This window comes from Drosophila miranda, chromosome 3 (assembly GCF_003369915.1).
Source record: "Drosophila miranda strain MSH22 chromosome 3, D.miranda_PacBio2.1, whole genome shotgun sequence".
Classification (NCBI taxonomy): Eukaryota; Metazoa; Arthropoda; class Insecta; order Diptera; family Drosophilidae; genus Drosophila; species Drosophila miranda.
The window spans coordinates 24,110,297-24,136,296 of record NC_046676.1 but is presented as its reverse complement, the minus strand read 5'-3'; the positions used below and the strand labels follow the sequence as shown (position 1 = coordinate 24,136,296).

Genomic DNA, 26,000 nt, shown 5'->3' with positions numbered 1-26,000 from the left:
TTTGCATTGTGGGTCCACGGGAAATGTGCGGCTAATCCAGTGGGAAATTCTATTTTGCAGAATGTGGAAAAGGTGCAGGAGCACATATCGAAGCTGATATCGCAGAACGAGGCGATTGTGGAGAACAAGGAGATTCTACTGCAGAAGAAGTACCCGAAGCAGCTAAATCGCTCGCGCAGCTTCAACAATGCCAATGCGAATGCCAATGCCAATGCCAGTGTCAATGCCAGCAATGCGGCTGTCAGCAGTAATAATCCTCAGATGATGGGAATCGGTGCCAGCGAACGAGAAACGAAAGTGAATCTGGCCCAGGCCATCGTCCACAAACAGCAGCAGCAGCAGCAGCAGCAGCAGCAACAACAGCAGCAGCAACAGCAACAGATACACCAGCAGCACTATCAAATGTATCTGCAACAACAGGTGCAGCAGCAACAGCAGCAACAGCAACAGCTGCAACCCCTGCCACAACTGGAACCGCCAAATGGTGTTGTTAAACGGAATAGCTACAGCTACAAGCCAGCCCCGGCTATGCCTACAGCCGCCAAGCAGCAGCAGCAGCAGCACCAACAACACCAGCAACTCCAACAACAGCAATTGCCACCGCCCCCCTCGCCACTGCCCATGCAGACGCCACAGTATCGCCAGGATCCGGCCACGCCAGTGCCCAAAATGGAGCAGACAGTGGTCGCTGTCAGTGCCATGCCATTGAATCTTTCTGCCAAGCCAAAGCAACAACAGCCGACACCCGAGGCCACTCCCATGCCGGCCTCTACGCCCTCGACGAGTACGGCTGCAGCAGCAGCAGCAGCAGCAGCAGCAGCAGCAACAGCAGGAGGAGTGCCTCCAGCAAAGACTGTCACAGCCAGTGCCCCCCAAACGCCAAACAATTCAATCATAAAGAATCTGCTCCTGAATGCCCGAGGACTGGCCGTGCCCATTGGCGAGGGCGACGACGCCTTCTACTCGTGCCCCATCTGCGCCAGCGAGTTCCGCAGCGCGGACGAGCTGAAGCTGCACAACAGCACCTACTGCCAGGACGCCAGCTCTAGTGCACCGATGAGTCCGGCCTCGTCCCCCAGCTCCAAGTACTTTCGTTCCAATTCGATCTCGATGAGCCTTCCGGAGCTCAAGTGCCACATGGCCAACTCGAAGAACCCGCTGTCGCTGGCCAAGCTCGCGTGGTCGCAGCTGAAGACGAAGCGGAGCAGTCTGGTGCTAAGTCGCCTCAGTGCCGCCCAATCTCCCGCCCGGACATCGACAGTTACGGCTCCAACGGCATCGGTATCTGCTCCCGTGCAGGTTCAGGTTCCGGTTCCCGTTCAGGCTTCCGTTTCCGTCCCCGTGGAGGCGATGCGTTTTGTGGATGCGCCACTGCCATCGCCCGGTCCGTTGCTTGGAAAGACCCCGCTGGTGGATTTTGCCCAGCAGAATGCACCGCGCAAGACCCACGATTCGGTGGTGATCACCAAAATGCACGAGGATCGTCATTTCTCAATGGACATGGACGCTGCTGCTACAGCTGCTGCTCCGCAGCCTGCGAAGCGTGCGAAGACCGCAAGCGACACGCAAACGTTCAACTTTTTTGGCAACCACAACATGACCATGGCCCAGGAGCTGCAGCAGAAGTCCAGCAAGGAGGAGCGCCTGCGCAGGCTTACCTCCTCCGGCGGCAGCATGATACCCATTTCGGAATGCCCCGAGCTGGAGAACAGTCCCAGGATGATACGCACTCCGCTACTGTCCGGAGGGAGCTTCCAGGATGTCTCGCCCAAGAATCAAGAGTCGTCTGCCAGCAAGGAGCGCAAGCTGCTGGCGGCTGGTCTTGGTGCTGGCCACCCCATGCTCGGTGTCAGCAGTGCACAGGGGGCACAGCATTTCCAGTTTCCGCCCATCAATTCGATAACTGACTTCAATCCACTCACCTTGCCGATGAGGGGCGGCGTCGGTGTTGGGGATAAAACAGCACCCGTCACGCCCATTCCGTATGTGCCGGGGATTCCGGGTCCCGGCAGCCTGACGCCACAGATGTCCCTGCTGCCGCCTCCACCGCAGCAGCTGCAGCTGCCCGCCAGTCGCGGCCGCAGTCCCAATCGAAAGCAGCCGAGTCCGCTGCTGCTGCTGGGAGGAGCAGCGGGAGCGGGAGAGTCACTCAAGTCGCTGTCGCCCTTCGGTGGCGTTCAGAATCTCCCGAGCGAGTTCAGCCGGCAGCCGCCGACGCCCGCCCAGAGGAACGCCCTGCAGTGGAACAGCAGCAAGGAGACGACGCCCAAGAAGGCGCCCTTCAACTTTCTGCGGATGGCGGACAATGTCAAGGCATCGGAACCGGAGGTGCGGCACTTCAACCTGGACAATGTGATTGCTGCCAAGCAGCCGCCACAGGAGGCTGCACCACTGGCGCCACTGCCCGTGGATACGCCCAATGGGACGCCCGTGTCTGGAGAGGAGACGCTGTCGGCAGCCAAATCAAAGTTTCTGCGGCCCACGAGTCTGCCCCTGAAGCCGGGCACCTTTACACCGAAGCGCCATCATGGAATCACACCGACAGCCAACACCCTGCCGCTGATCTCGCCGGAAACGCCGCGTCCGTCCAAGTCGTGTGTGCAGCTGTACCTCAACGGCCATGCCTACACCTATCTGGGGCTGAAGTGCAGCACCAAGATGTTCTACTGCACCGTGAACTGCCCGCAGCCGTCGTATGTGGCGGGCATGCACAAACTGTCGATGTACAGCGTGTGGCAGGTGTGCGAGGAGAACCAGCCGCATCCGCTCGGGTTCAAGCTCAAGCAGGTGATGGCTCTGTACGACTCGCGCCAGAAGATGCTCGGCAACGGGAGCTGCACCTCGATGGCGGGCACAGGCACGGCCACAGGCACGGGGAAGCTCAACTACAAATTGGTCAACTCGCAGCAGACCATCTGCTCCATTTCGACAATGTCCAGCAGTGCACTGCATCAGAATCCGCTCGCTCCACTGCCGGTGGTGGCCGTGGGAGCGCTCAGCGAGGCGAATGTGGCGGCCAAGGCCTGTGAGGAGGCGGCCGAGGACAAGAAGATGGAGGTGAGTCCCTCGGGACAGCCCCTGGTGGGCGGTTACGAGTCGCACGAGGACTACACCTACATCCGGGGGCGCGGACGCGGTCGATACGTTTGCTCCGAGTGCGGCATCCGTTGCAAGAAGCCGTCGATGCTGAAGAAGCACATACGCACCCACACGGACGTGCGTCCGTTCACCTGTAGCCACTGCAACTTTAGGTAAGGCTTTCTATTTGTCCCAATCCGCCAGAGAAAGTAAATACGGAATCTTCCAAGCAGCTTCAAGACCAAGGGGAATCTCACCAAGCACATGCAGTCGAAGACGCACTTCAAGAAGTGCATCGAGCTGGGCATCAATCCCGGGCCCATGCCCGCCGATGGCGAGTTCCTCGACGTGGATATGGACTTTGATCAGCAGTCGTCGACCTCGGCGGGCGGACGCACCTCCTCGATGGCCGATGGCGAATCAGATTCGGATGATTTCAGCGACATTGAATCCGAAAGCAGCGGTAAGTGCACGACAGAATCGTTTTCTTTGCTGGAATATCTCGCTAATCGCTGATCCTCTCTCCGGCCCTTTGGCAGACACAGACGAATCCAAATCGCGGCTGAAGGAACACGAGGCCGCTCGCTGCCTGCTGTCGCTGTCGATGACACCGCCCATACCGCAAAGCGTTTCGCCATATCCCCCCCAGATCCAGGAGACACCGGCCCCGGCCGGCAGTCCGGCCAACAGCATCGGCTCGTCGGGATCATCGCAGCCCAAGCCCCGCGGTGTGGTATGCTCCTTTACGTCGCCAAAGCCGCCGTTCGACTACCAGAAGCAGGAGCAGTACTACTCGAATCCCGAGGAGTCCAAGCCCAAGCGGGGCTCGGCCAGCGAGGAGAGTGCGCCCATGGATCTCACCAAGCCACGGTGCTCCAGCACATCTGGCGCCGCCGGCTCCGTCTCCCCCTCCCCCTCCCTAGCACTAGCCCTGGCACAGGAGCTGCCCAAATCGCAGGCACAGCAGATGCATGACGTGATCTTCGGGAGCTCTGGCAGCAATGGCAGTGGCTTCATGAAGACCCTCATCTCGGTCTCGGACAAGGTGCGCATCTCCGCCGAGATGAAGGAGGAGGAGGAGCAGGCCAAGCACGAGGCGGCGGAGGGCGAAGATGTGCTCATGCAGACGTACCGCAAGGAGCACGCCCTGCAGCATGCCAAGATGAAACAGAGCCAGTTCAGTCGCAGCTATCTAAGCACGCTCTTCTCCAGCACCAGCTCCACCGCCACGACCCCCGTCATGTCCAGCAGCAGCAGCAGCACCAGCGCTATCACCAGCACCAGCAGCGGCAGTAGCAGCCTTCTGTCCGTGAGCAGGCCCATCATGACCATCAATGAGGTGCCCAGCATCGAGGTGCATGAGGTGAAGACCCCGGAGGCGGTCGAGGTTTCGCTGCCATCGACATCAAATTCCACGGCCACGATCATCCCTGCTGCGAAGGGAACGGCCAACGATGAGAGCGAGGAGGGTGAAGCACAGTCGGATCAGGAAAAGGCAAGCGAGCCGCCGCACAATGCGAATCTCCCTGCTGCAGTGCAGCAGCCGGATGCCACAGACTTTAGCGGCGTCCTGGGTATATCCGCACCAGCCTCGGCAGCAGCATCTATCCCTGCCACACCCGCTCCAGCTCCAGCTCCAGCTCCAGTTCCAGCTCCAGCTCCACCTCCACCGTCAACTCCAACTCCAGTTGCAGCTGCAGTTTCATCCACAGCATCCTCGCAGCAGCAGCAGCAGCCCACACGGACTGTGATCGTGGGCGAAGATGGCTTCAAAAGTGCTACGGCCAGCAGCAAGAACAACAATAACAACAACAATACCAATAACAACAATAACAACAACGAACTGCAGCCTGGAGCTGTGCCAACATATCCAAGGGGCGTGCCACCGCCACCACCCACTGCCGGAGATGCAAGACCCACCTGCTTGATCTGCTCGAAGACGTTCCAGCGCCAGCACCAGCTGACGCTGCACATGAACATCCACTACATGGAGCGCAAGTTCAAGTGCGAGCCCTGCGGCATCTCCTTCCGTACCCAGGGCCATCTGCAGAAGCACGAACGCTCCGAGGCTCACAAGAACAAGGTGATGATGACTTCGACGTTTGGGGTGCCGACCACCTCCAATCCGCGACCCTTCGAGTGCACCGACTGCAAGATCGCGTTCCGCATCCACGGCCATCTGGCCAAGCATCTGCGCTCGAAGACGCACGTCCAGAAGCTGGAGTGCCTGCAGAAGCTGCCGTTCGGCACCTACGCGGAGATCGAACGGGCCGGCATCAGTCTCACTGAGATCGACACCAGCGACTGCGAGAACTCGCTCATCTCCCTGAAGCTGCTCGCCCACAAGCTTCTGGAAAAGGACCCCAACAAGCTGAGTGGCTACACCACGCCCTCGGGCATGATGCAGCTGGCCCAGGATACGCCCACCTCGCAGGACAGCGCCTCTGAGGATGGGTTTAGTGGCTTGGAGGCCATCGCCACGGCCATTGCCTCGCTGGACAACGACAGTGCTGGCAACACGCCGAAGCGTGCGAGCTCCATGTCCGAAGATGAGACCGTGGCCAATGGGCTCAGCCACAACTTGAAGCGACGTCTGCCCGGCAGCTTCAGCAGCACGGGCGGCGAGGAGAGCGACAACCCACCGGAGGGCAGCACCACTACCGCCAACGAGAAGCGTCCCCGACCTTCTCAGGATGCTACTTTGGCCCTACCCGTTGCCGTTAGCGTTCCCGTGGTCGCCTCGGCAGCGGCCAGCAACTGACAGTACATGTACATGCTGCAGCCCACCTGAGTGTGGCCCACGACAGCAGCGACGCCCAAACTGGTGTCTATAGAGCAGTATCCATACTTCCAGGGATACCACTTGCCGACCATCGCCACCGCCAGCAACGCCATCCGTTCACAGTTCCCTTGCGATTTGGGATGCGACAATGGGGTTGGGGGCAGCCATGACCAAACCTCCAACGAGCGCATATCAAATGTCTAAGCATATCGCATTTGGGCACACAAAACTTACTCTAGCACTAGCTTATAAGAGACCTACCCCTTCCCACTCGCGCAGACGAGCCCAAACTGATTTCTGCAAATCACTGCAACCTGCAATCAATCCTCTGGGCAGAATCTGATCGATTTGCCTCTTAAGTATCTAGTTTAAGGAATCGTCATCAACTCTGATCTAAGAAATATATGTATGAGAATATATGTATATGTAGCTATAGGGTTTTGGAAAAGCTGTTCATCTCCCATCGTGTACGTATATGTATGCAACCCAGGTACCATGTACGCTAGCCCTAGATTTAAGCTATCCCGCATGTGTATGTATATCCTACGAAGCACGTACGGAAAAGGAAAATTCAATCTACGAGTAGTATATGTATACAGATAAAGATATATCCATAGATTCATAGATCCCTGAAGTGCTGTGAGCCGTCTATCTACAAAAATATAACACGAAGAAGCCGAGGAGAACGAGAGATGTACATATATAATTTATAAGGCCTAGCCAGCCCAAGCCCCTGCACTCCCCACCCACCAAAACCTTAAGAACCATGTTTTCCAAAAAAAACAAAACACGCAGTTCTTCCTTATTTGAAATTGTTAATCATACACCAACGAGACGAGAGAAATAAGAATATGTATATCCTTAGTTTTGTTTCTAATTTTGTAAAACAACGAGACCACGAGACTCTTTCAATTGTTTGTCTTTAATTACTTTTATTGGTGTATCGAAGAGTAAAAGAATAGTATAGAAAGAGAATGAAATGGAGGGTGGAGAATAAGATGAATAACTAACTGTAAATAATCATTATGTTGTCATATATGCTATAAGTTGTAGGTTAGTCGAAACACAAACTACACAAAAATTGATAGAGATAAATGAAAATTATTGTACAAAAAATTGCTATCCAGCGCCAGAGCTATAGCAACGTATATATACATATATACATAGATATATCTATTGTGTGTGCATGCATGTGGTTAAAAGAAACAAGAAAATGAAGTGATCTATTACATTATTGTAAAATATATCAAAAAAACTGAACGAAAAAAAAAAACAAAACTTGAAAACTTATACAAAAAAAATGACAAAAAATAAAGAAATCAATGTGAAAATATATAAAATGTAAAATTATTTTGTCATTGGACCGCTTTAGAAGCGCGTTTGGAAGTACATGTATTCCTGGAAAGGAAAAACAAATGAGAAATACAGGTTCCTTTGAGAGATTCGCGGTATGATTTATCGTACCAGCAGAAATGCTGAGCCCAAGATCAGGGCACGCTCCTTGGCCGTCAGTTTGGCATCGCTAAAGTAGATATTTGTGGTGTACTGGGACTTGCTGGCCATCCACTTGTGATCGATGGACGCCCTCAGGTTTCCTCCCGAATGTACCTGTACATGGGGATCAGGGTTAATAATTAGATAAGTATGGAGAGAGGGTGGAGAGAAATCTACCTTGAAGTAGCACTCCTTGGGCAGGCAGAAGCAGCAGAAACCGGAATTCGCCGGACCCTCCACACAGAAGACGGGCTGGCCCGTATTGCCGTCCTCAATGAAGAACTCGGGCTGCATGAACGTGGGCGACTGCACCACCCGGCCCAGGACATTGCCTGGCGGTATCCAGATCTCCAGACTCTTTGCCTGGCAGCACATCGAACCGAGGGCGAATTTCTTGCGGAAAACCAGCGCCTCCTGGTGTGTCTTGTCGAGCAAGTGCATCTGGAAGGGTCGCCCGGCGCCCCAAAGGAGCCGATTTTTCTCCGTGGAACTCTCGCTGGCGGCAAAGACGGCATCGCCCAGGGGCGAGCGGACCACATACCGGTTCTCCGAAGAAACGGCTGTCAGGGCTGCAAAGAAGAGGGCTTCAAAGGATCTCTGCAACGGTCTATAGTTTTACTCTACATACACTCATTCAACTCGAATGTCTGTTCAATGTGGACCGAGGGCAAGTCCGCTAGGCAGTCGTAGCCGGAGAGGGGCATAAATGTTCGACTGCCAGTCACTGTGGGCAGGGGTATCCTGGGAGCCTCTGATCCCGGTCGCGGCTGTGAGGTTATGCTAATATGGGAATCATACACTGCAAATAAACAAAAGGATTTATTATTAGATCTTCGAATGGGGGTATGTGTAGGCATGTTTGACGATCACTTGGTCAATATCTCAGTTCGATTAGGAACAAAGACACTTCAGGCGTAACCAGGACGCCATTGGCCATAATGATACCACAACAAAACTTTTGCTGATAAGATATAGCTAATTTTATGTCGCATATTTCTTTGATCAGTAACACCACCACAACACAACACGCACACACAGACCATGTGAACGCCGTAACAATTAATCCAAATGCAGCGGCTGGCGAACACAGGCGCAAAACCACTTATCAGTTCAGTTAGTAAAAATTTTACCAATGTCCATGGTGATTCATGTATTTGTTGATTAAATTTCATCATTTACCTACCTCTGGGTTCTGTGGCATTTGACTGCTGTGCCACGCGTATTTCGCTGTCGTATTGCAGTGTTCGAACCGCATCGTTTTGGAGCATTTTAAAGGTGTTCAAATTAATTCGGACCAACACGAGCGGCAACGGCTAAAATGGGCAACGATAATAATGGTGGTACAGTGTGACCTATTCAATTTGTATATCTCACCTATCGATATATGGAACCGATATTATTGTATCAAAATTAAAAATATTCTTCGATGCATCGATGTTTTTTTACATCACAGACAATTTTTGCGCCCGCCCTTTTAGCCAATAAATGCAATTATTTCGAATAGGCCAATCAAGTAGGAAATAGATTCACCAATCGTATAAAAATATGTGGGCATGGATAAATGTGCTATATAGCTAGTAATATTCGACGGAATATCAAAATCGAGGAATACGTAAAATAGAACTTTAATTCGTCAGTATATTTACGGTATATTTTGAAAATTAGGCGGTATGTTTCGGTGCTGTTCTGAGGGTCATACTGTAGAAATACTGGTTTTCGCCGCGCTCCCATGGTATTTTTGTCAATTTCATCAATCTATTAATTTAATTTTCAATGTTATATAAAAATCCAATAAATGCAAGTATTTCGAATAGACCAATCACGTATAGAATTGATTCATCAATCGTACAAAATTGAGTGGGCATGGCTAAATGTTCTATATAGATAGTATTATTCAACGGAACAAAGAATTGGTCGTTTTTTGAATCGAATTTGAGTTCGCCGCAGTTCGCCGCAGTTTCGCTTTAGCAACAATGAGTCTCGTTCCATACACAATGTTGCACATTCCATACACACTGTTGCGGCAACATTTACTTGAAAACCGTATTTTAGTCAAAATAAATTACGTAAAGGTAATTAAAAGAAACAATCTTGTAGAAAATGCATTTATCTATGGGATAAAGCTAAGTGGGCATCTATAGCTTGAAATATAGGCAATACCCGATTCGCCGCAGTTTCGCTATTGCAACAATGAGTCTCATTCCATACACAAACATGTTGCTAATTCCATGCACACATACCCTGGGGGAAATGGATGTTATAGAATTGAGAAAATGTTTGTCTTCCAAGGCTCAGTAGGTATCAGGATCGCTATAAATAAATACAAGATACTAATAATGTACTTGAATATGTCTAAAGAATATCAATTTGAGAAAAGGTCTTTATAAATCACGTTTCATCTTCATATAAAATTAACGAAATAGGGTATACAAAGGCCTACACGCAACATGTCTTAAAATACCAGCAACATTGCGACTGTTTTTTTTGTTGAACTATTTTGTTTAAACCTTGTTTTAGTCAAAATACAATAAAAGCAAGGACTAAAAACTAACCAATTGTATAGAAAATTTATTCATCAATAGGCTTAAATTATGTGGGCATGGCTAAATCTTCCATATAGCTGAGAATATTCCACGGAATATCAAAATCGAGGAATATGTACAATAGAACTTTAATTCGTCAGTATATTTACGGTATATTTTGAAAATGAGGCGGTATGTTTTGGTATATTTCTGAGGGTCAGACCGTATATCTTATCGATAAATCCGCGGTCACACTGGGACAAATAAATAATAAATAATAATTATTCTATTATTAAGCTAAAAGTTTAGCGTAATTTTCTGCAGAATTTTGAATTTAAAGTGTCACAGTGTTTGCTAGAAGCGCTTTGCTCAATGACGTCGAAACGTGCAGCAGGTGAGCAAAATCTTTGTTTTGGTCTGTGTCATAGCCAGTGGTGGCACTTTAGCTGATTCTTTTTGTTGTAATACAAAAAAGTGTTGTCAAAAAGGGGCACTTTCTGCTGGAAAACTATAATGTTCGGTTAGCTTTTGGCTTGGGGGTGGGTGGCGTCCAGTGCGCAGCCGCTGGAGTGGAATAAACAAATGCCTTCACCTTCGCCTTCACTCTCGCCGACCTGCAGCTGCCGTTGTTCCGAATCGCAAAATAGCGCCAGTGTACTCTGGGCCAGTGTACTCTCCTGGCCTGGCCGAAACAAAACTCTGACGCGGCGCAAACAAGAAAAAGAGCAGATAAGCAGCTCGGCAAAGTGCAATAATCAATAAACGTGCTATTCAAACATCACTTCGAACAATACGTTTTTATGGCTTGATTAGATCCAAGTTGATTGTGAAATTCCTGTTAAAAAACGATAAGCTTCCATGTTTTTTTGATGTAACGGTCGGTTCGTCCAGGCGCCCTTAGAAACGAATATTCGTATATTTTCCAACTTGCAGTTTCCCCAATTTCGAGGGTGGTTTTCCTCCTGTGTGTCAGTGTGTGCGCGCGTCCGTGGAGCAGCGCAAAAGAGGAAAAAAATCCATGAATATAAAAGTCAAGTGCGCTAACCGTTACACCCGTACTCGTACGTGAAAAATAACCTTTGTTAGCCTTGCCGCAACCGTAAATTTCCATTTGGCCAAGGAACGAGCAAAATGTCTCTGGAGGATCCGTTTTTTGTAGTTAAGGAGTAGGTGGTTTATTGCAATGCAATTTCTTCGTCATTACGTTCCATCAGCCCCATCTTACCACATCTCCTTCTTACTCTCTGTTCCATCTCTCTCTCTCTCTCTCTCTCTGCAGCGAGGTATTCAAAGCTCTGAACAAAACACGAGGCCTTTACCTGCGTTGGCGCGAGCTGGGGGAGGACGGCGGAGCAGAGGTTGAATGGACCACCACTGAGCTGCGTAACTCGTTGCGGAGCATCGAATGGGATCTCGAGGACCTCGAGGACACTATCAATATCCTTTTCTAAACTGCATTACTAATGTGTTGCGCGACGTCACGCCGCATTGGCGAAAAATCAATTCGCTTTGCCTAACCTTTCCCTTTTAGCTGAGACATTTTTTGCATTTTTTTCCGAGGTTTTTCTTAACCCTGGGCAACCGACTAGCACGCATTGTCGAGAAGAATCCGACCAAGTTTCGGATCGACAACCGCGAACTCTCCAGCCGGCGCCACTTCATCGACAACACCCGCGATGAGGTCAAGCAGATGAAGGATAAGATGAGCCTGAACCGGAACAGGGACAGAGACATAACCGCACACCAGCCACTCCTCGACAACGATCGCAACAACCCCAATCAGAATCAACCAAATCATCACACCATCTCCAATTCCAATTCCAACACAAACTCAAACGAGTACCATCTCCATCCGCACAACGATCGCACTTACCTGGTGGAGTGCCCCAGCACCTTGAACGGCAACTCACTGATCAACAGCGGCAGTCAGGCGGTGGCCAACACCATAGCGGGCACGATGTCAGCAGCGGCAGCAGCTGCTTCCCGCCACAGCGGGACCAGGTACTCGAAGCTGGAGAATGCCCTTGACAGTCCCAGTCACTACGGGCAGCCGCATCAAGCCAGCAGTCTGGACAGCCCCGGCCACAGGTATGTGGGCGAGACGGTGTCCATACAGCAGCGCATGATCCAGGGTCAGGACGAGCAGCTCGACATGATCAGTGATTCCATAGGCACCCTGAAGACTGTATCGCGGCAGATCGGCGTCGAGTTGGATGAACAGGCTGTGATGCTGGATGATTTCGGGAACGAGTTCGATACAACAGAGTCAAAGCTGGACACGACCATGAAGAAGGTTGCCAAAGTGTTGCACATGAATAATGGTGAGTGGAATGCAATACAATACAATACCCAATGATTAAATTATGTAATGATTTAATTCCTTCTTGCAGATAAACGTCAGTGGGCTGCTATTCTCATCCTAACGGGGCTGTTATTGTTTGTGATAATTCTATTTATTATTTTGTAATTGCATTTTGTTTCGATTGTTTCCAAATCAGTTATTTTTAATTTTATTTAGTGTAAATTAGTTGTATTAGTTAATGCTTTGGATTCCCCTTTGTTTGGATATTCGAAAGTAAATAATATATTTTATATTCAAACAAACTATCAGCAGAATCCAAGTAAACTCCCTTGCTGTATATACACGTACATATACTTAAATTTTAAATCCACTAACGTGCATATAGTATACGGAATACATATGCATTTCCAAAGTTAAAGACAAAGACCGAACCGAATGATCATGTAATAAAAACTAACTATATATACATACATACATGCATATATAAACCAAATAATCAAGATTTTCCTGTCTGTAATTTCCCGATTTGGCCAAAGGAACATGTACATACATCGAAGAATATATCTTATATACACACACACACAAACACAAACACGAGCGCATATATCAAGTGAGTTATTTAATGAAGAGTTTTAGCCAATTCCACTAATTTAACTAAACTTGTATGCAGTTGAGTAAATATATATATATATATATGTGAATCATTCAAAACCAAACCCAAAACACTTTCTAATGGCGCCAAGTGCACATTGCATCCATGCTGGTCTGGTCAAGGGGTCATGTCATCCATCATACCACATTTTCCTTCTTTCCTAATCTCCCACCCAACGAAGAGAACTCACAACACCACCCTCCCTCATTCCCTCGGGCAGTCAGCTGTACCGGCACAGCTTTCACTCAAAGCTCTTCGCAAGCTTAAAGTCTGCGCAGAGCGCCCAGAGACGTGGGCAACAATTTGACGGGGCAACCAATACGACAGCGGCCCCCACTCAGAACACCACAGCGCCACTGGGCAGCACAGCATAAGCATGGCCAAAGAAGCACGTTTCCATATGCTCATTGCTTTTCGGCATTCAGTTTTGTTTGTGTACCCGCCGCGGCAGACGCAGCAGCCGCTTCAGTCAGAATTTTTCTCGATTTCCAGTTTTCGGCATAGGACCTGGACCCACAAAATCCTCCAGAGTGCAGTCAAAATGTTTGATTGTGAATATATTCGGCAGTTTTGAAATACAAGTCACAAGTTTTCGGTGAGTGCTCGATGGGAGCGTGATTTGATTGGATAGACACCCAAATACTTAGTCAAATATTTCCGCACACATGTTTTGTGGGGTGTCAAGTGGTGGCTTTTTGGTGTATTTTTGTTTGTTGCTGCCGCCTGCCGAAGAAAACCTTGAAAATTTTTGCCAAATATAAAATCAATGCTTCGCTCTCTCTCACACACTCTCTGTTCGCGACCAGGAAGTTGCGGCGCTCCCTCTTTCACTGAGCATTCATTTTAGATCCAGAGGAATGCCGCCTCGGTAAAACCCGCTGGTCCGGTTGGGCCACTGGTTCCTCTAGGCTCCTATGCTATGCTCACTGGTCACGGCGCCCCGGCCCGCCCCACCCCCCACACTCACAATGTGGCGACTATTAATAAATTCATGCAGCCAAAGACCAAACATTCGTACGTATGTACACGACTATCCCCATCCCCCCACCTCCTACTTGTGGCTGAAATGGCTTTTTTGTTTGTTGCTGGGGAGCTTTTTCAAGACTCTTATCAAGGGCTGAAATGCCGTTACGTTTGCCGTGCGGGCGCACTACAAATTCATAATCGAAACAGAAAGGAAGCGTATATACCCTATCAAAGGGTACTCAGGCTTTAACCAGAAAAGACCAGTTCTACACACGTATATGTACTGAATCCCATGAACTGTCATGTCTATAAGATTTCCCTGTACGGTGTGTAAGGGTATTGTCAGCTTCGGTCCCTCAGAGCTAGTCTTTTTTATACCCGATACTCAAAATGAGTATTGGGGTATATTAGATTTGTGGTAAAAGTGGATGTGTGTAACGTCCAGAAGGAATCGTTTCCGACCCCATAAAGTATATATATGCTTGATCAGCATCAATAGCCGAGTCGATTGAGCCCTGTCAGTCTGTCCGTCCCCTTCAGCGCCTAGTGCTCAAAGACTATAAGAGCTAGAGCAACGATGTTTTGGATCCAGACTTCTGTGATATGTCACTGCTACAAAAATATTTCAAAACTTCGCCCCGCCCACTTCAGATCATTTTTATAGCCAATAGGAACAAATCAATTTGCAGTGGCTACGCAGCGCCCGACGTCACGCTCAGACTGATTTTCTGTCTCTCTCGCACGCACTCTTTGTCGTGTCGTTTAATATTAGCGGCGTCTGCCGGAGGAGAGCCATACTGACTAAGTATGGGGTATAACTGTAGAGTTGCGGTGTCCGCAGCAACTCACAACGTTCCCCCTCGTTTGATTGTATGATTGTAGAAGTTGAATTGATAAAGCTCTCAAGTGCCTGGAATTGCACTGCAACAGCTATTCAAATGAAAACAATTTCCGAAGAAAATCAACTAACGGTGTCTCGGTTGCTGTTGGAATTGACACCCCACCCATGCCTCCCCTCCCACTCAAATATGTGAATAAAGTGTGCATTTGCACATTTTCCATCAATTGGCTCGAGTATTCTTATGTACATATGTATGTACCTCACCCTTGATTTGCTTTTGTGCATTCATTCCCAGATTTAGTTGCCCAGAATGAGCCAGTCGCAGCGGAATCTCGATCGCAAGATCGTTGTAATTGGAGCCGGAGCCTCGGGGATTGCGTGTGCCACCAAGCTGCTGGAGTACGGTTTCCAGAACGTGCTCGTTGTGGAGGCCGAGGAGCGTGTGGGAGGACGCATACACACCATCCCCTTTGGGGACAATGTGATCGATCTGGGCGCCCAGTGGTGTCACGGTGAGAGGGATAACATTGTGTACGAGTTGACCAGGAGACAGGAGGAGGAACTGCTGGAGTCCACCGGCCCTGTCTACGAGAACTATCAGTGTGTGCGCTCCAATCGGGAGGTGGTACCAGAGAACGTGGCCAGCCGGCTCAAGGCGATCGTGGGGGATTCACTGGTCTCGCGGCAGCTGGAGCTGCGCCACTGCAGCGGATCCCTCGGCAGCTACCTGACCAACAAGTTTTATGAGACCCTGCGCCGGCCGGAGAACGCCGACATCGATGCGGTGGTGGCCAGAGAGTTCTTTGACAACTATCAGAAGTTCGAGAACTCCGTGGAGGCCTCCGACACGCTGGACCAGGTGTCAGGACGTGGATATCTGGACTACTGGGAGTGTGAGGGCGACATCCTCCTCAACTGGAAGGATAAGGGCTACGTGGAGCTGCTGAAACTACTGATGCGCGCCCGCGAGCTCAAGTCCGAGTTGGGGGTCCTGGAACAGCGCCTGCTCCTGGGTACCCGCGCATTGAAGATCAACTGGAACCGCAACGATGGACGCGTGGAGTTGGAGCTGAGCAACGGAGAGAACTGCATCGCCGATCATGTGGTGGTAACCGTCTCCCTGGGCGTGCTCAAGGAGCAGCACTGGCGTCTGTTCGAGCCAAAGCTCCCAGTGGAAAAGCAGCGGGCTATCGAAGGACTGGCCTTTGGCACCGTCAACAAGATCTTTGTGGAATTTCCGGTGGCCTTTTGGCCTGACGACTGGACAGGCTTCACGCTGCTCTGGCGGGACGAGGACTTGGACGACATTCGGGGGACTTCACGGGCATGGCTGGAGGACGTCTTTGGCTTCTATCGAGTGAGCTATCAGCCCCGCATCCTGGCCGGCTGGATAACCAATGTCAACGGCAGGCACATGGAGACCTTGCCTGAGGATGAGATTCTGGCTGGTTGCATGTATCTCTTCCGCCGCTTCCTGCACTGGAACATCCCCGAGCCAAGCAGCTTCCGCACCTCTGCCTGGCACACAAACGAGAACTTCCGTGGCTCGTACTCCTACCGTTCCATGGAAACAGAGAACCTGGGCACAGGAGCCCGCGAGCTCGCCCACCCACTCACTGTGGTGTCCACCACCCCGGAGCGGGAGCGCGAGCCGTCGGAGGAGCTGCAACAGAGTCGTTGCGACAAGCCCATTGTCCAGTTTGCGGGCGAGGCTTCCAGCGAGCACTACTACTCCACGGTGCATGGTGCGGTCGAGGCCGGGTGGCGTGAGGCCAAGCGGTTGGCAGACTTTTACGGACAGAGTGCTTCTTGGTCCGGGACCAAGTCGCAGCTCTAGCTATACAGTGAGAGGTAGAGAGAAAGAGAGAGGGCGAACTGCGATACCTGACAATGATTTCAGTGCAATGAAAGATGGGAGTTAGTCTTTGTCTTCGTATTACAATCTGCAATTAGCAATCAATCAAGAAAACTGATGAAACATCCTGCATAGACTTTGATATGGATAAGATATACAATGTACCACATAGGCTATACTTAGACGAAGGATTATACATCGTAGGTACTATATACATTAATATGTGAGTTTAGTGTCGATATGTATTATGTATACAAAATGTGCTGCCCAATAAAGCTGTGTTTAAGTCTTCTTTTATTTGATCTAAATTGAAATGTTCCCCCTTGGGAATAATGAAACTTCCTTTTAAAATAGGTTTTTATTAATTTCTCACTTGTTTTTAACAATGAATCGCCGCACAATAGCTCCTCGTTAGATGAAATCAGTTTAGAAATGAGAGAAATGTCACATATAGAACGTAGATCCATACTGTATCCAATATGCCCCAGATAGTGAGAGTGTATATACAATTGAGATACAATACAGTTAGCGTTAGAGGTAAAGTTACAGTTATAGGGGTATGTGTCGTAGGGATTAACTCTTTTGATTTTAACAACGTGTAATAAATACATTAATTTTTTAAGTTATTCGATTTGAACACAAATAATCAATTTTGTACAACAATTTCACATAATTTAATTGTAATTGTAATGGTAAGTGTAATTGTTAATCCGTTCTATAGATGCTGGTTTCTAAGTTCTTTCAATTGTTTATTGTTTTCATTTCATTGTTTTCACTGTTACGCAAAAAGGTACTTGTCGTGAAAGGACTAAAGCTGGACGGGAGTGTACCAGCCCAGCAGCAGGACCGCCTACGGGTGTCATAGTGTCTCTCTATAGTTCCTATTCGTTCCTCAACTATTCAACTACATTTCTTCTATCTTAGCACATCGCTAAATTCGTATGGCAAAAAAAATTTTGGTGTTTGGTTTAACAAATTGCATGAAATGCACCTATAGATGGGCAGCTACGGATTGGTTTTCTTGGCTTTCTACTGCACCCAGATTGAGGGTGCCCAGAGCGGCTCATTCTCCAGCCGCTGCACGTTGTGGACCAGCTGTTCGAAGGCGTTGATCAGTTCGCCGTTGACGATCTCCACGTCAAAGAAGTGGCCGTAAAGGAAGTCGATGCGTTCGGCCGACTTTACCATATCGTCGAACTCCTCGTCCGTGAAGCTCCTGGCGTTCGCCTCATCGAACGTGGACTTGGCCCGCGCCTCGGTGCGCGTAGATTTGAGCTCATCAAGCTCTGGCGGCTTAATGTGTATGAGGAACGGTTTCAGCTGGGCCGTGCGCAGCGTCTTGATAGCCTGGTAATGGGGACTCAGCACACAGACGCAGCCAGCATTCACGATCGACTTAACGCTCTCCGCCGAGGTGCCGTACAGATGGCCCTTGTATTCGCCGTGTTCCACAAACTTGCCGGCCTCAATATCCGCATCCATTTTTTCGCGCGCGACAAAGATGTACTCACGTCCAGCCACCTCGCCCGTGCGCATGGGTCGCGTGGTGTCTGTAAGAAAGAAACTCTTTGTAAAGTCATGAATATGGGGACACAAATCGACTTACATGGTACTGGGCTACGGAACTTCTCGGGATCACGGGCTATCAAACGGCGGCGCAGCTCATTCCGACCCACACCAGGGGCACCGATGAGCACCACTGGCCTGAAGATGCCAGGCCGGGGATAGAGCTTGGCCACCTCCTCGTAGGTTGCGATCTGCTCGCGATCAAAGTCGTCGTTCTCTGTCAAGTCGTACATGATCTTTTTAGTCTTGGGCTGGCGGCACGACGAGCTGCTGCTGCTCGTGTGCAGTCGGGGGGAGCCGGGTGGGGTGGTGTTGCAGAGTGATGCGCATGAACCGGCTGATTGATGGTTGATGTTAGGGGAGGCGACCAATTTTTAGTCAGATTGCGGATGATCGGATTAAGAGGCGACATGAAAGTATATCAATTTCAGTCTGGGCTTGGGCATGGGGGAGTCAGGGACAGATTCATGAACCAGCTGGTATGATGGATGCTTACGCTTGGAGTCCAGATCATTGCCATCCCGCTGCGTACGCTCGTGGATGATGCGACGCTCCTGCAGGGCGCGACTCGGGATGAGGCCAGCGCGGGCGGAGCGCTCGTGCTCCCTGCGTGCCTGCCACCAGTAGGCATCATCCTGGGCCACAATATGGAGGACATCGCCGCGCTGGAAGGCCAGGCCCGCCTCCTTGCACGGTATGTACGGATCCACATCGGGATTGTAGTCGAAATGGGCCCTCACCCGCACCTTGGACTCGCGCTGGGCGCCTTTGGCGTCAGCGGGCACCAGCTTAAAGGTGATGGTGCCCTCCGAGTTTTGCTAGCAAACAGAGAGAATGTAGTGGGAGTCAGGTCGATGGGATCGCTGGGCACTAACCAGTATGGTGAGCACATCGCCGGGTGTCTTGCCCTCCACATTAATGCTGTTGACCTCGATGACCTCGTCGCCGACGTGTATCAGACCAGAGCGATCGGCAGCGCCGCCGTGCATGATTCGAGCTATGATTATTTTGCCGGTCTCCTCGTCCGTCTTAATGGTGGCCCCCTAAAAGTAGCCAAACGCATTTCAATATTCCGCCAATCAAAAGTCGGCTCATGTGCGTGTGTGTGAGTGAGAGAGAGAGAGAGTGCTGTTTCCGATGTGTGTATTATGTGTATGTGGGAGTGTTCGTGTGCTGTGGCTGATGGACGTGCGACAACAACCAAATGGGGCGGCACACAACCAACAACTTGTAGTCGCACGAGTACAGAGTACATCGGTGTGTATGCATGTGTGTGTTTTGTACAGTTTGCTATGTCGTTGTGGGAATACACATATCGTATCCATCTTTTAGTGGTGCTTGGAACGGGATTTCTTTTGTTGTAGTTTATGGTGGAACTTTTTACAGCTATGGACATTCGTTTACTTTACTTACAACAATTGGCTCCGCACTCTGTGCTCCTGTCTGTGTTTTTTAATTTAATTTTTGTTTAGCAAATGTTTTTTAGTTGTTTGTTTTTTTAATGAGATATCGATTCGATCGTATTCGATTTTGGTCGAAAGCAAAATTTACAAAATTGATTAGCTTGGAGAAGAATTGAAATAGATGCGGCGGATGGGACGGATACGATGATACGACGAATGCATGAATGGAGGCGCATAGAGGGGGAGCAGTTGGCTGAATAGTCGACAGAGGCAGGGGTGGGGGGATGGTAGGGAATGAGAGACAACACAGAGCACTGTCACGATCACAATGAGCGACAGGACCTGGAAAAATGATCAATCGGTGGACAGTGTAGCCGAAAGTAGATGCAGATTGAGATGGAGCGACGGAATGAGAGAGAGAGAGAGAGCGCTAGAGATGTAGGCAGAGGCACTTACCAGGGGCTCGTTGCTCTTCACCAACTGCACGATCTTAATGGTCTCCTCGTCCTCGTCCATCTCGAAGGGCGCCTCGGGCAGATGCGGATAAAAGTCCTTTTGGGCGATGGCATCGTGTGCAAACAGTAAATGCTAGAGCGAGTGGAAGGGTCAGCAATACATATCCTGATCTCTCCGTTTGAAAGACACTCACCTGCACATGGGCATCCTGCAGCAGGTGGAAGGCCTCCTTGCAGTCATCGCTCAGATGGCAGCGCTGCGATAGTTGCTCCAGCACCTCGTACAGCACCTGGGCAGAGGTGGAGAGCACTGGGGCCAGGCGATCATCCCGGCCCACTTTGGCCACCTTTGTGTGCACATTGACCAGAGCATTCAGCTCCTTGGATTCGAGCAGGGCTTTCAGAAAATCAATCTCCTGGTCATTGGAGAGGTTCTCTGACTCCTTGAGCGTGGTAAACAATTTAGACAAAGCTGAAAGCCCACAAAGGAGAACGTTTGAGTCAGCCCTTCGGCTGAAATCCTTGGCAAGCCACTCACCTGGATCCCAATTGATGTCCGATGCCATAACTGCAGCTAGCATGCTACTCAACGGCCTACGAAGCACTACCACTATCCTTGGCTATCCTTTCGGCGCGGCGCTGTTACTGTAATTGAGTTAACAAAATCAATAGCTGGCTTTAACGGAACGAAGGAAACTTTGAAAATTTGCGCATAAACATGTCAACAGGGTGGGGGTGGGAGAAGGCTGTATGATTATTCCAGCCCCAAGGATAGCGCCGCCCCCACAACGACTTCTTTTACGTCATTCGTCCGCCGCAGGGAACGCCGCCAGACACTGGAGATTGTTGCCAGCCGAATGGGCTGCTATACTTATTCGTTGCCATAACAACAATTTGCGCTCCATTGAACTTGGTTGGTGGCAAGGATGGTGGGGCGATGGCGACCAACTGACGACACTCTGTCTAAGCGGAGCTCTCTCTCTTTCTCTTTCTATTGGCTGCCCCCAAACTGCAAAATGCAATTAGATGGTATTAAGCAGGGCTAAGTAGGTTGCCCCCTCTTGGCTTTTGCCCAGGAGATTGATGCAAGCGGAAAATGTATGGTCACTTTCATCTGCGGGTAGGAAGAGAGGCCCAGTGGCCCAGAATGTTGGCGCCTATTTCCGTTCCAACTGCATTCCATTAAGTGTTCAATGACTGCGCTTCCTGTTGCTGGAGCTGGAGGTGTCTTGGCGAAGTGCCAGGTCCGTGGGCAGAGTTCACTAACACGTTGCCCATGTAATGGGGTCGCCTGGCCACGTAGCTTTTCCGTGGCATGCCAGCCGGTCATTAGTGCCACGTTTACAGTTATTCTCACACGAAAGAGGCAGTGGAGGAGGGGGAGCAAATTAGTGCCACGCCAGAAAATGCGTCTCAAGTTGATGGCCCGACATTCGCATGATCCGTATGTCCTTAAACTTGCAGAAGGGTTCCCTTCCTGGGTTTTCCCCAGGCAATTGCCGCTAATGAGCGTGATCTTACACTCAAACTCTGGGCTTTTGGGTTGCTTGGAGGCCGATGCTTGGCCACCAGATGACCTTGAACTACATATCGTGCGTACGCAGTAGCTGCAGCAGCATGGCAACAGTTTCCCGTCCATGCAACGACGAAATGTAACCATGTGAGCGCGTGGGCCAGTTCGTATTGCAGCAGCAGGTTTCAAGGATACAGACTGCATTTCACTTTGTGCATCGAGGCGTTGCAGTGTGGGGGTGTACTGTTGCAGCTACTGCCAAGGAAGTTCGGCTAAGCCATGCTGCAATTACACTAATTACAGGCAGGCCTGGCGGAATCATGCCAAGTGGTCTGGAAGACATACCCTCAAAAGGCTAAAGTGCACTCCAACAATAGCAGTCATTCTGAGCGTAAGATAAGACAGGTACACTAACCCCTGGAAGCTCCACCACCCTGCCGTTGATTGAAAACTTGAAGTAATTGCAAATACACTCGAACAAAATATGTTTAAAGGCTGGAAAGCCGACAGACAGTCTGGTCACACTGAACGTGGCGGGAAAAAAACGGGAGAGCTGGAGAGCGAGAGAGCAAACGAGAGAGGTCCGAGAGAGAGTTGTGACTCTCTCGGAAGCGTGAGAGTATTTGCAGTTGGAAACAACCTCCCCAGGACTCCTGAAGATTAACTAAATCTCTGCCCCTTCTCACCTGACGATTGCGTCCACTGGAGAGGCAGTTGGGGGCTTTGTTATGCTGTTGATGCTGATGGATGTCACTTGGCACTGTTTTTCCGTCTCGGCGTTGTTTTATTTTTAAACAGATTTCCACTTCACTCGCAGGCAAACGCACACACATACACCGACAACATGTGAGGCACGACGATTCACTGGGACGGGACTGTTCAATGTCTGTCTGTGATTAGCTATTTTTAGGCAGCTCCACTTCGCTATGGCCAATTGCTGGGAATATGTAGTTTCAACGATAACCTTTATTTTTTGCTGGTTGCAAAGTGAACAGACGACAGGGCCCGGGGGCCAGCAGGTCGACGCAGCGAGGCCAAAACGAAGACTACGAGGAACGGAACGCCAACGAGAAAATTTTAAGAAAGAGCTGCAGCAAGCGATAACAAAAATCGACGGAGATGGCCGCTCTGTGGGCTCACCACCAGCGGTGGAGACATCGGCCGGGACATCGGCTGGGGGTTAAAAATGCGCATGTCAGCGAAAAGTGAAATGAGAACATAACATATGCCGATACAGGGTGTCTGCTGTAAATTTTATTTGAAAAGGAACAAACGTTTACCCCGGGAGAGCTGCTCTTCTGCAACTTCTTATCTAACTTCGTATCAACAACGATGCTCAACAGGAGCATGTGCCATGGGACTGCTGATGATTTTTGAAATGAACGAATTTAATTCAGATGTTTGCTATATACATACAATATACATAGTTCATATGTATGTATGTACATATATTGTCTTTATTATTATACTGTTCGTACAACATTTTTTTATATTTTATAAGAAATGCAGGCACGCTTTCTGCGCACTATCGCATCTATCGTCAATCCAGTAATTTAGCATTCAGTGCCGATATGACCCTGTTTATAAGCAATAACAGAGGTTTTTAAATCAAATAATATTCCATAATAACAATCTTGAGAAGTAGGCGCTCCTACACGTAATAGTCGGTGCGCAGAGTCCTAGATACGAAACGTCGGGTTAGTGGGCGAAGAAAGATCCATCACTGAACTTACCCGTTCATATAAGCGGAGTACGGTGGATAATTTTGATTTTGGGGATTCTGTAGGACATGATCTGAATCATTTGGTTTCTTGATCTCCCACTCGGAATGCTTTAGCTTCAAGTGGAGGTTGAGGTAGTCTCTTAGAACGAAGTATTTGGCGCAACGATCGCACTCGAAAAACTCGCCCGTACGCGATTCCGTGCTAACAAGGGCCTCGTGGTATTCCTTGTAGTGTTTCCTTAGCTCCTGCAGCGAGTGCAGCGCGCGCCCACACAGGTCACAGGTGTGGCTCTTGGGGATCGGCTCTGGGCTGACCGACGGAAAGTGGGACAGGTGATGCTCCTGGAGCGCATCTATGCCGACAAAACATTTCTCGCACAGCAGGCATCCCAAGTGGAGGCCAGACAAGTCCGCCTCCGTCTGTGATGATGCTTTGTCCATTTTCTGCAGTTAAACTGACTTTTTGACCATAAGCATCTTGAAATAAACCAAAGTCCACATGTCCACTTACTTGCTGACACAAAGTTCCTCTAGACGCTTCGCGAAATGTACAGTTGTTTGTTTGTTGAGGTTGCGTTTTCGGCGCTTCTTTCCGTTTTGATTTGCTTATTCCACGCTTTATCTCGTCGTCTAACGGCGCTGAGCTCCTTCGTTTTCAACTTCCCCCTTCTGCCGTCGACGAGTGAATGAACAAAACAAAACTGCGCAAGCGATCAGAGACAGAGGAAAAGGAAGACAGAGAGAGAGCGAAATATGAACGCGATGGCAATACACAAAACCATGTCTACATACATACATCCATATGTACATATGTACATATGGATGTGTGCATTTTAAGTGCGCGCAGTTCTTACGAGAGAAAGAGGAATGAGGAAAATAATAAAACGGGCTTGCTGCTCCTTGCTTCTCATTTGGTGTGATAAATCTACAAACAAAAATCTGCATGAATATGTATGTATACATATGTATGTATGTACATATATAATTATGTATGTAATTAAAATTTTCCACTCATACATACATATGTACATACATACATACATATGTAATTAACATAATATTTATGATTTTTTGGGTTAGATCTTCCCTATTCCAAGGAGCAATGCGGGGGTGTGGAAATGACCCCCCTGGTACCGCAAACAGTATCCGAACACATAAAGTGCATACATATTGTATGGATGGCAACACAACGGACCTTTTATAGGTCCAAGTGAGCTTGGGGGCGGGAGGCTCTTATCCCCCCCCCCTCCCGGCTACCGCCTTAACCTAACCTTGTATGGATGTGTGCATGTATGTACATACATATGTATGTATGTTCTTGATCAGCATCAGTAGCCGAGTCGATATGTATGTTTGTCTGTCCGTCTGGCCGCCCGTTAGCCGTCCGTTGTCGTCTAGTTTTTGAAGACTATAAGAGCTATAGAGCAACCAAATTTTGAAGGAGAGCAAGCACGTTCGTGTCTGGATGGATAAAAAGAGAGTCGTCGTACCGTAGGATATATGTATGTATGTACATACATATGTATATATAGTTACTAGTGCATAGTGGTGTTAGCTTAAATAATTGCCGTTCACTTACATATGTATGTACATACATACATATGTAAGTCGTGTAATGGCTCTTTGAAAGCTCTTTATAAATAAATTACAATAGATTAAATGCCGCTTGGAAAACAACCTTTTTGCACCTTTTGGTATGTCTATGTCTCTGGGCTCCGTTTTACCCCTCCGTCTCACAAATGGATTCGAATGCGTGTTTCACTTGCACTTGGAATATGTAATTAATATTAATGGTGCTCTCGTTTTATTATTAATTATTTTGATTCACTACTATCTGGGAATATCGTAGAAGTGTTCGATAGGATGATCGAACGTTGCACGTCTTGAAACCTCGAAAACTAATCTGAAGCTGATGGCCCGTCAGCCGCTGGGCCGCGGATGGAAGAATTTCATGCATTAATCCTTTTGTTGGCGACAGGCCTACATACATATGTGTTTCTGCAGCACTCCCATTGGCCATATCGGAAATGATGCATTAATGGATGCCCAAGCGTGTAATTGACTTAATTTTAATTCTAATGGGGGTTCTAAATAGGGTGGATGCTGTATGATGTATAATACGACAGCATGTACGCAAGAAGTTGGGTGCGCTGGACAGCGGATGGGTGCAACTCCTCGTGTTTCTGCTGCCATTCCCTTTGACTGAAGGAGGCATGGACACAGAAGGTATGGCCATATAGAGCTAGAGCAACGATGTTTTGGATCCAGACTTCTGTGATATGTCACTGCTACAAAAATATTTCAAAACTTAGCCCCGCCCACTTCCGCCCCCACAAAGGACGAAAATCTGTGGCATCCACAATTTTAAAGATACGAGAAAACCAAAAACGCAGAATCATAGATAATGACCATATCTATCAGATTGCTGAATCTGGATCAGATCAGATCATTTTTATAGCCAATAGGAACAAATCAATTTGCAGTGGCTACGCAGCGCCCGACGTCACGCTCAGACTGATTTTCTGTCTCTCTCGCACGCACTCTTTGTCGTGTCGTTTAATATTAGCGGCGTCTGCCGGAGGAGAGCCATACTGACTTAGTATCGGGTATAACCGTAGAGTTGCGGTGTCCGCAGCAACTCACAACGTTCCCCCTCGTTAGATTTGGGCGCTCTCTAATTTGTGCGAGCGGGGTGGCTTCAAAGAACCTTGCTGCATATAACAATTGAAATTTATGGGCGTTACTCATCTTACAATGGTCCTTGTCTTGGGCTTGTAACATAAGCCGTCTGGTGCCTGATACTCAAAAGTTAGAATCTTTAATGGTTTAAAGTGGAGAAGAATGTTTT

At 49.1% G+C, this 26,000-nt stretch overlaps 6 protein-coding genes across 12 annotated transcripts in view; 3 read left to right on the top strand and 3 right to left on the bottom strand.

Moving 5' to 3' along the window:
* Positions 1-7,133, top strand: part of LOC108158904 — a 43,222-nt gene extending 36,089 nt beyond the window's left edge. Inside the window, exons 7-9 of the mRNA XM_033392189.1 lie at positions 61-3,251; positions 3,312-3,541; positions 3,618-7,133. Coding sequence (XP_033248080.1) covers positions 61-3,251; positions 3,312-3,541; positions 3,618-5,839 — 5,643 coding nt within the window. The 3' untranslated portion in view covers positions 5,840-7,133. The remainder of the gene's footprint in view (positions 1-60; positions 3,252-3,311; positions 3,542-3,617) is intronic.
* LOC108158174 (phospholipid scramblase 3) lies at positions 6,212-8,699 on the bottom strand. 2 transcript variants are annotated; one of them, XM_017290391.2, is made up of 5 exons: positions 8,538-8,699; positions 7,983-8,153; positions 7,532-7,923; positions 7,325-7,468; positions 6,212-7,258 (listed from the first exon to the last, which is right to left on the bottom strand). In XM_017290391.2, the coding sequence occupies exons 1-5, from the start codon at positions 8,620-8,622 to the stop codon at positions 7,229-7,231; spliced, it is 822 nt and encodes a 273-aa protein (XP_017145880.1). In that variant the 5' UTR covers positions 8,623-8,699; the 3' UTR covers positions 6,212-7,228. The 2 variants fall into 2 exon arrangements, with proteins under 2 accessions (XP_017145880.1, XP_017145881.1); XM_017290392.2 differs by having other exon boundaries at positions 8,534-8,694.
* A 1,701-nt stretch (positions 8,700-10,400) lies between these two features.
* LOC108159676 (syntaxin-10) lies at positions 10,401-12,678 on the top strand. Its single transcript, XM_017293166.2, has 4 exons — positions 10,401-11,042; positions 11,156-11,313; positions 11,469-12,197; positions 12,267-12,678. Exons 1-4 carry the CDS (start codon positions 11,008-11,010, stop codon positions 12,341-12,343), a joined length of 999 nt encoding a protein of 332 aa, XP_017148655.1. The 5' UTR covers positions 10,401-11,007; the 3' UTR covers positions 12,344-12,678.
* A 566-nt stretch (positions 12,679-13,244) lies between these two features.
* LOC108159675 (spermine oxidase) lies at positions 13,245-16,783 on the top strand. Its single transcript, XM_017293165.2, has 2 exons — positions 13,245-13,425; positions 14,933-16,783. Exon 2 carries the CDS (start codon positions 14,948-14,950, stop codon positions 16,472-16,474), a length of 1,527 nt encoding a protein of 508 aa, XP_017148654.1. The 5' UTR covers positions 13,245-13,425; positions 14,933-14,947; the 3' UTR covers positions 16,475-16,783.
* Positions 16,784-16,835: 52 nt separating this feature from the next.
* Positions 16,836-22,538, bottom strand: LOC108159674 (MAGUK p55 subfamily member 7). Of its 4 annotated transcripts, none has more exons than XM_017293161.2 (9): positions 22,116-22,538; positions 20,455-20,561; positions 20,111-20,388; positions 19,918-20,049; positions 19,472-19,501; positions 18,934-19,101; positions 18,555-18,876; positions 18,099-18,395; positions 16,836-18,042 (listed from the first exon to the last, which is right to left on the bottom strand). In XM_017293161.2, the coding sequence occupies exons 2-9, from the start codon at positions 20,495-20,497 to the stop codon at positions 17,522-17,524; spliced, it is 1,791 nt and encodes a 596-aa protein (XP_017148650.1). In that variant the 5' UTR covers positions 20,498-20,561; positions 22,116-22,538; the 3' UTR covers positions 16,836-17,521. The 4 variants fall into 4 exon arrangements, with proteins under 4 accessions (XP_017148650.1, XP_017148652.1, XP_017148651.1 ...); XM_017293163.2 differs by having other exon boundaries at positions 18,099-18,275; positions 22,116-22,537; XM_017293162.2 differs by lacking the exon at positions 19,472-19,501 and having other exon boundaries at positions 22,116-22,537.
* Positions 22,539-22,862: 324 nt separating this feature from the next.
* LOC108160756 (uncharacterized zinc finger protein CG12744) lies at positions 22,863-23,854 on the bottom strand. Of its 3 annotated transcripts, none has more exons than XM_017294955.2 (3): positions 23,664-23,854; positions 23,163-23,607; positions 22,863-23,108 (listed from the first exon to the last, which is right to left on the bottom strand). In XM_017294955.2, exons 2-3 carry the CDS (start codon positions 23,591-23,593, stop codon positions 23,081-23,083), a joined length of 459 nt encoding a protein of 152 aa, XP_017150444.1. In that variant the 5' UTR covers positions 23,594-23,607; positions 23,664-23,854; the 3' UTR covers positions 22,863-23,080. The 3 variants fall into 3 exon arrangements, with proteins under 3 accessions (XP_017150444.1, XP_033246550.1, XP_017150443.1); XM_033390659.1 differs by having other exon boundaries at positions 23,163-23,602; XM_017294954.2 differs by having other exon boundaries at positions 23,163-23,611; positions 23,664-23,852.
* Between the last annotated feature and the right edge of the window lie 2,146 nt (positions 23,855-26,000).

Excerpts from the sequence above, each read along its gene's own strand:
- LOC108159676 (XM_017293166.2), top strand. The coding sequence starts at position 11,008 with ATGTCTCTGGAGGATCCGTTTTTTGTAGTTAAGGA. Across the intron at positions 11,043-11,155 it reads CCGTTTTTTGTAGTTAAGGA|CGAGGTATTCAAAGCTCTGA; the intron begins GTAGGTGGTTTA and ends CTCTCTCTGCAG. Across the intron at positions 11,314-11,468 it reads GGACCTCGAGGACACTATCA|GCATTGTCGAGAAGAATCCG; the intron begins ATATCCTTTTCT and ends ACCGACTAGCAC.
- LOC108159674 (XM_017293161.2), bottom strand. The coding sequence starts at position 20,497 with ATGCTAGCTGCAGTTATGGCATCGGACATCAATTGGGATCCAG. Across the intron at positions 19,502-19,917 it reads TGAAGAGCAACGAGCCCCTG|ACAGGAGCACAGAGTGCGGA; the intron begins GTAAGTGCCTCT and ends TAAAAAACACAG. Across the intron at positions 18,396-18,554 it reads CAATGATCTGGACTCCAAGC|CCGGTTCATGCGCATCACTC; the intron begins GTAAGCATCCAT and ends ACCATCAATCAG.
- LOC108158174 (XM_017290391.2), bottom strand. The coding sequence starts at position 8,622 with ATGCTCCAAAACGATGCGGTTCGAACACTGCAATACGACAGCGAAATA. Across the intron at positions 8,154-8,537 it reads AAATGCCACAGAACCCAGAG|TGTATGATTCCCATATTAGC; the intron begins GTAGGTAAATGA and ends GTTTATTTGCAG. Across the intron at positions 7,259-7,324 it reads TGGGCTCAGCATTTCTGCTG|GAATACATGTACTTCCAAAC; the intron begins GTACGATAAATC and ends TTTCCTTTCCAG.
- LOC108159675 (XM_017293165.2), top strand. The coding sequence starts at position 14,948 with ATGAGCCAGTCGCAGCGGAATCTCGATCGCAAGATCGTTGTAATTGGA.
- LOC108160756 (XM_017294955.2), bottom strand. The coding sequence starts at position 23,593 with ATGGACAAAGCATCATCACAGACGGAGGCGGACTTGTCTGGCCTCCAC. Across the intron at positions 23,109-23,162 it reads TACTCCGCTTATATGAACGG|GACTCTGCGCACCGACTATT; the intron begins GTAAGTTCAGTG and ends TTTCGTATCTAG.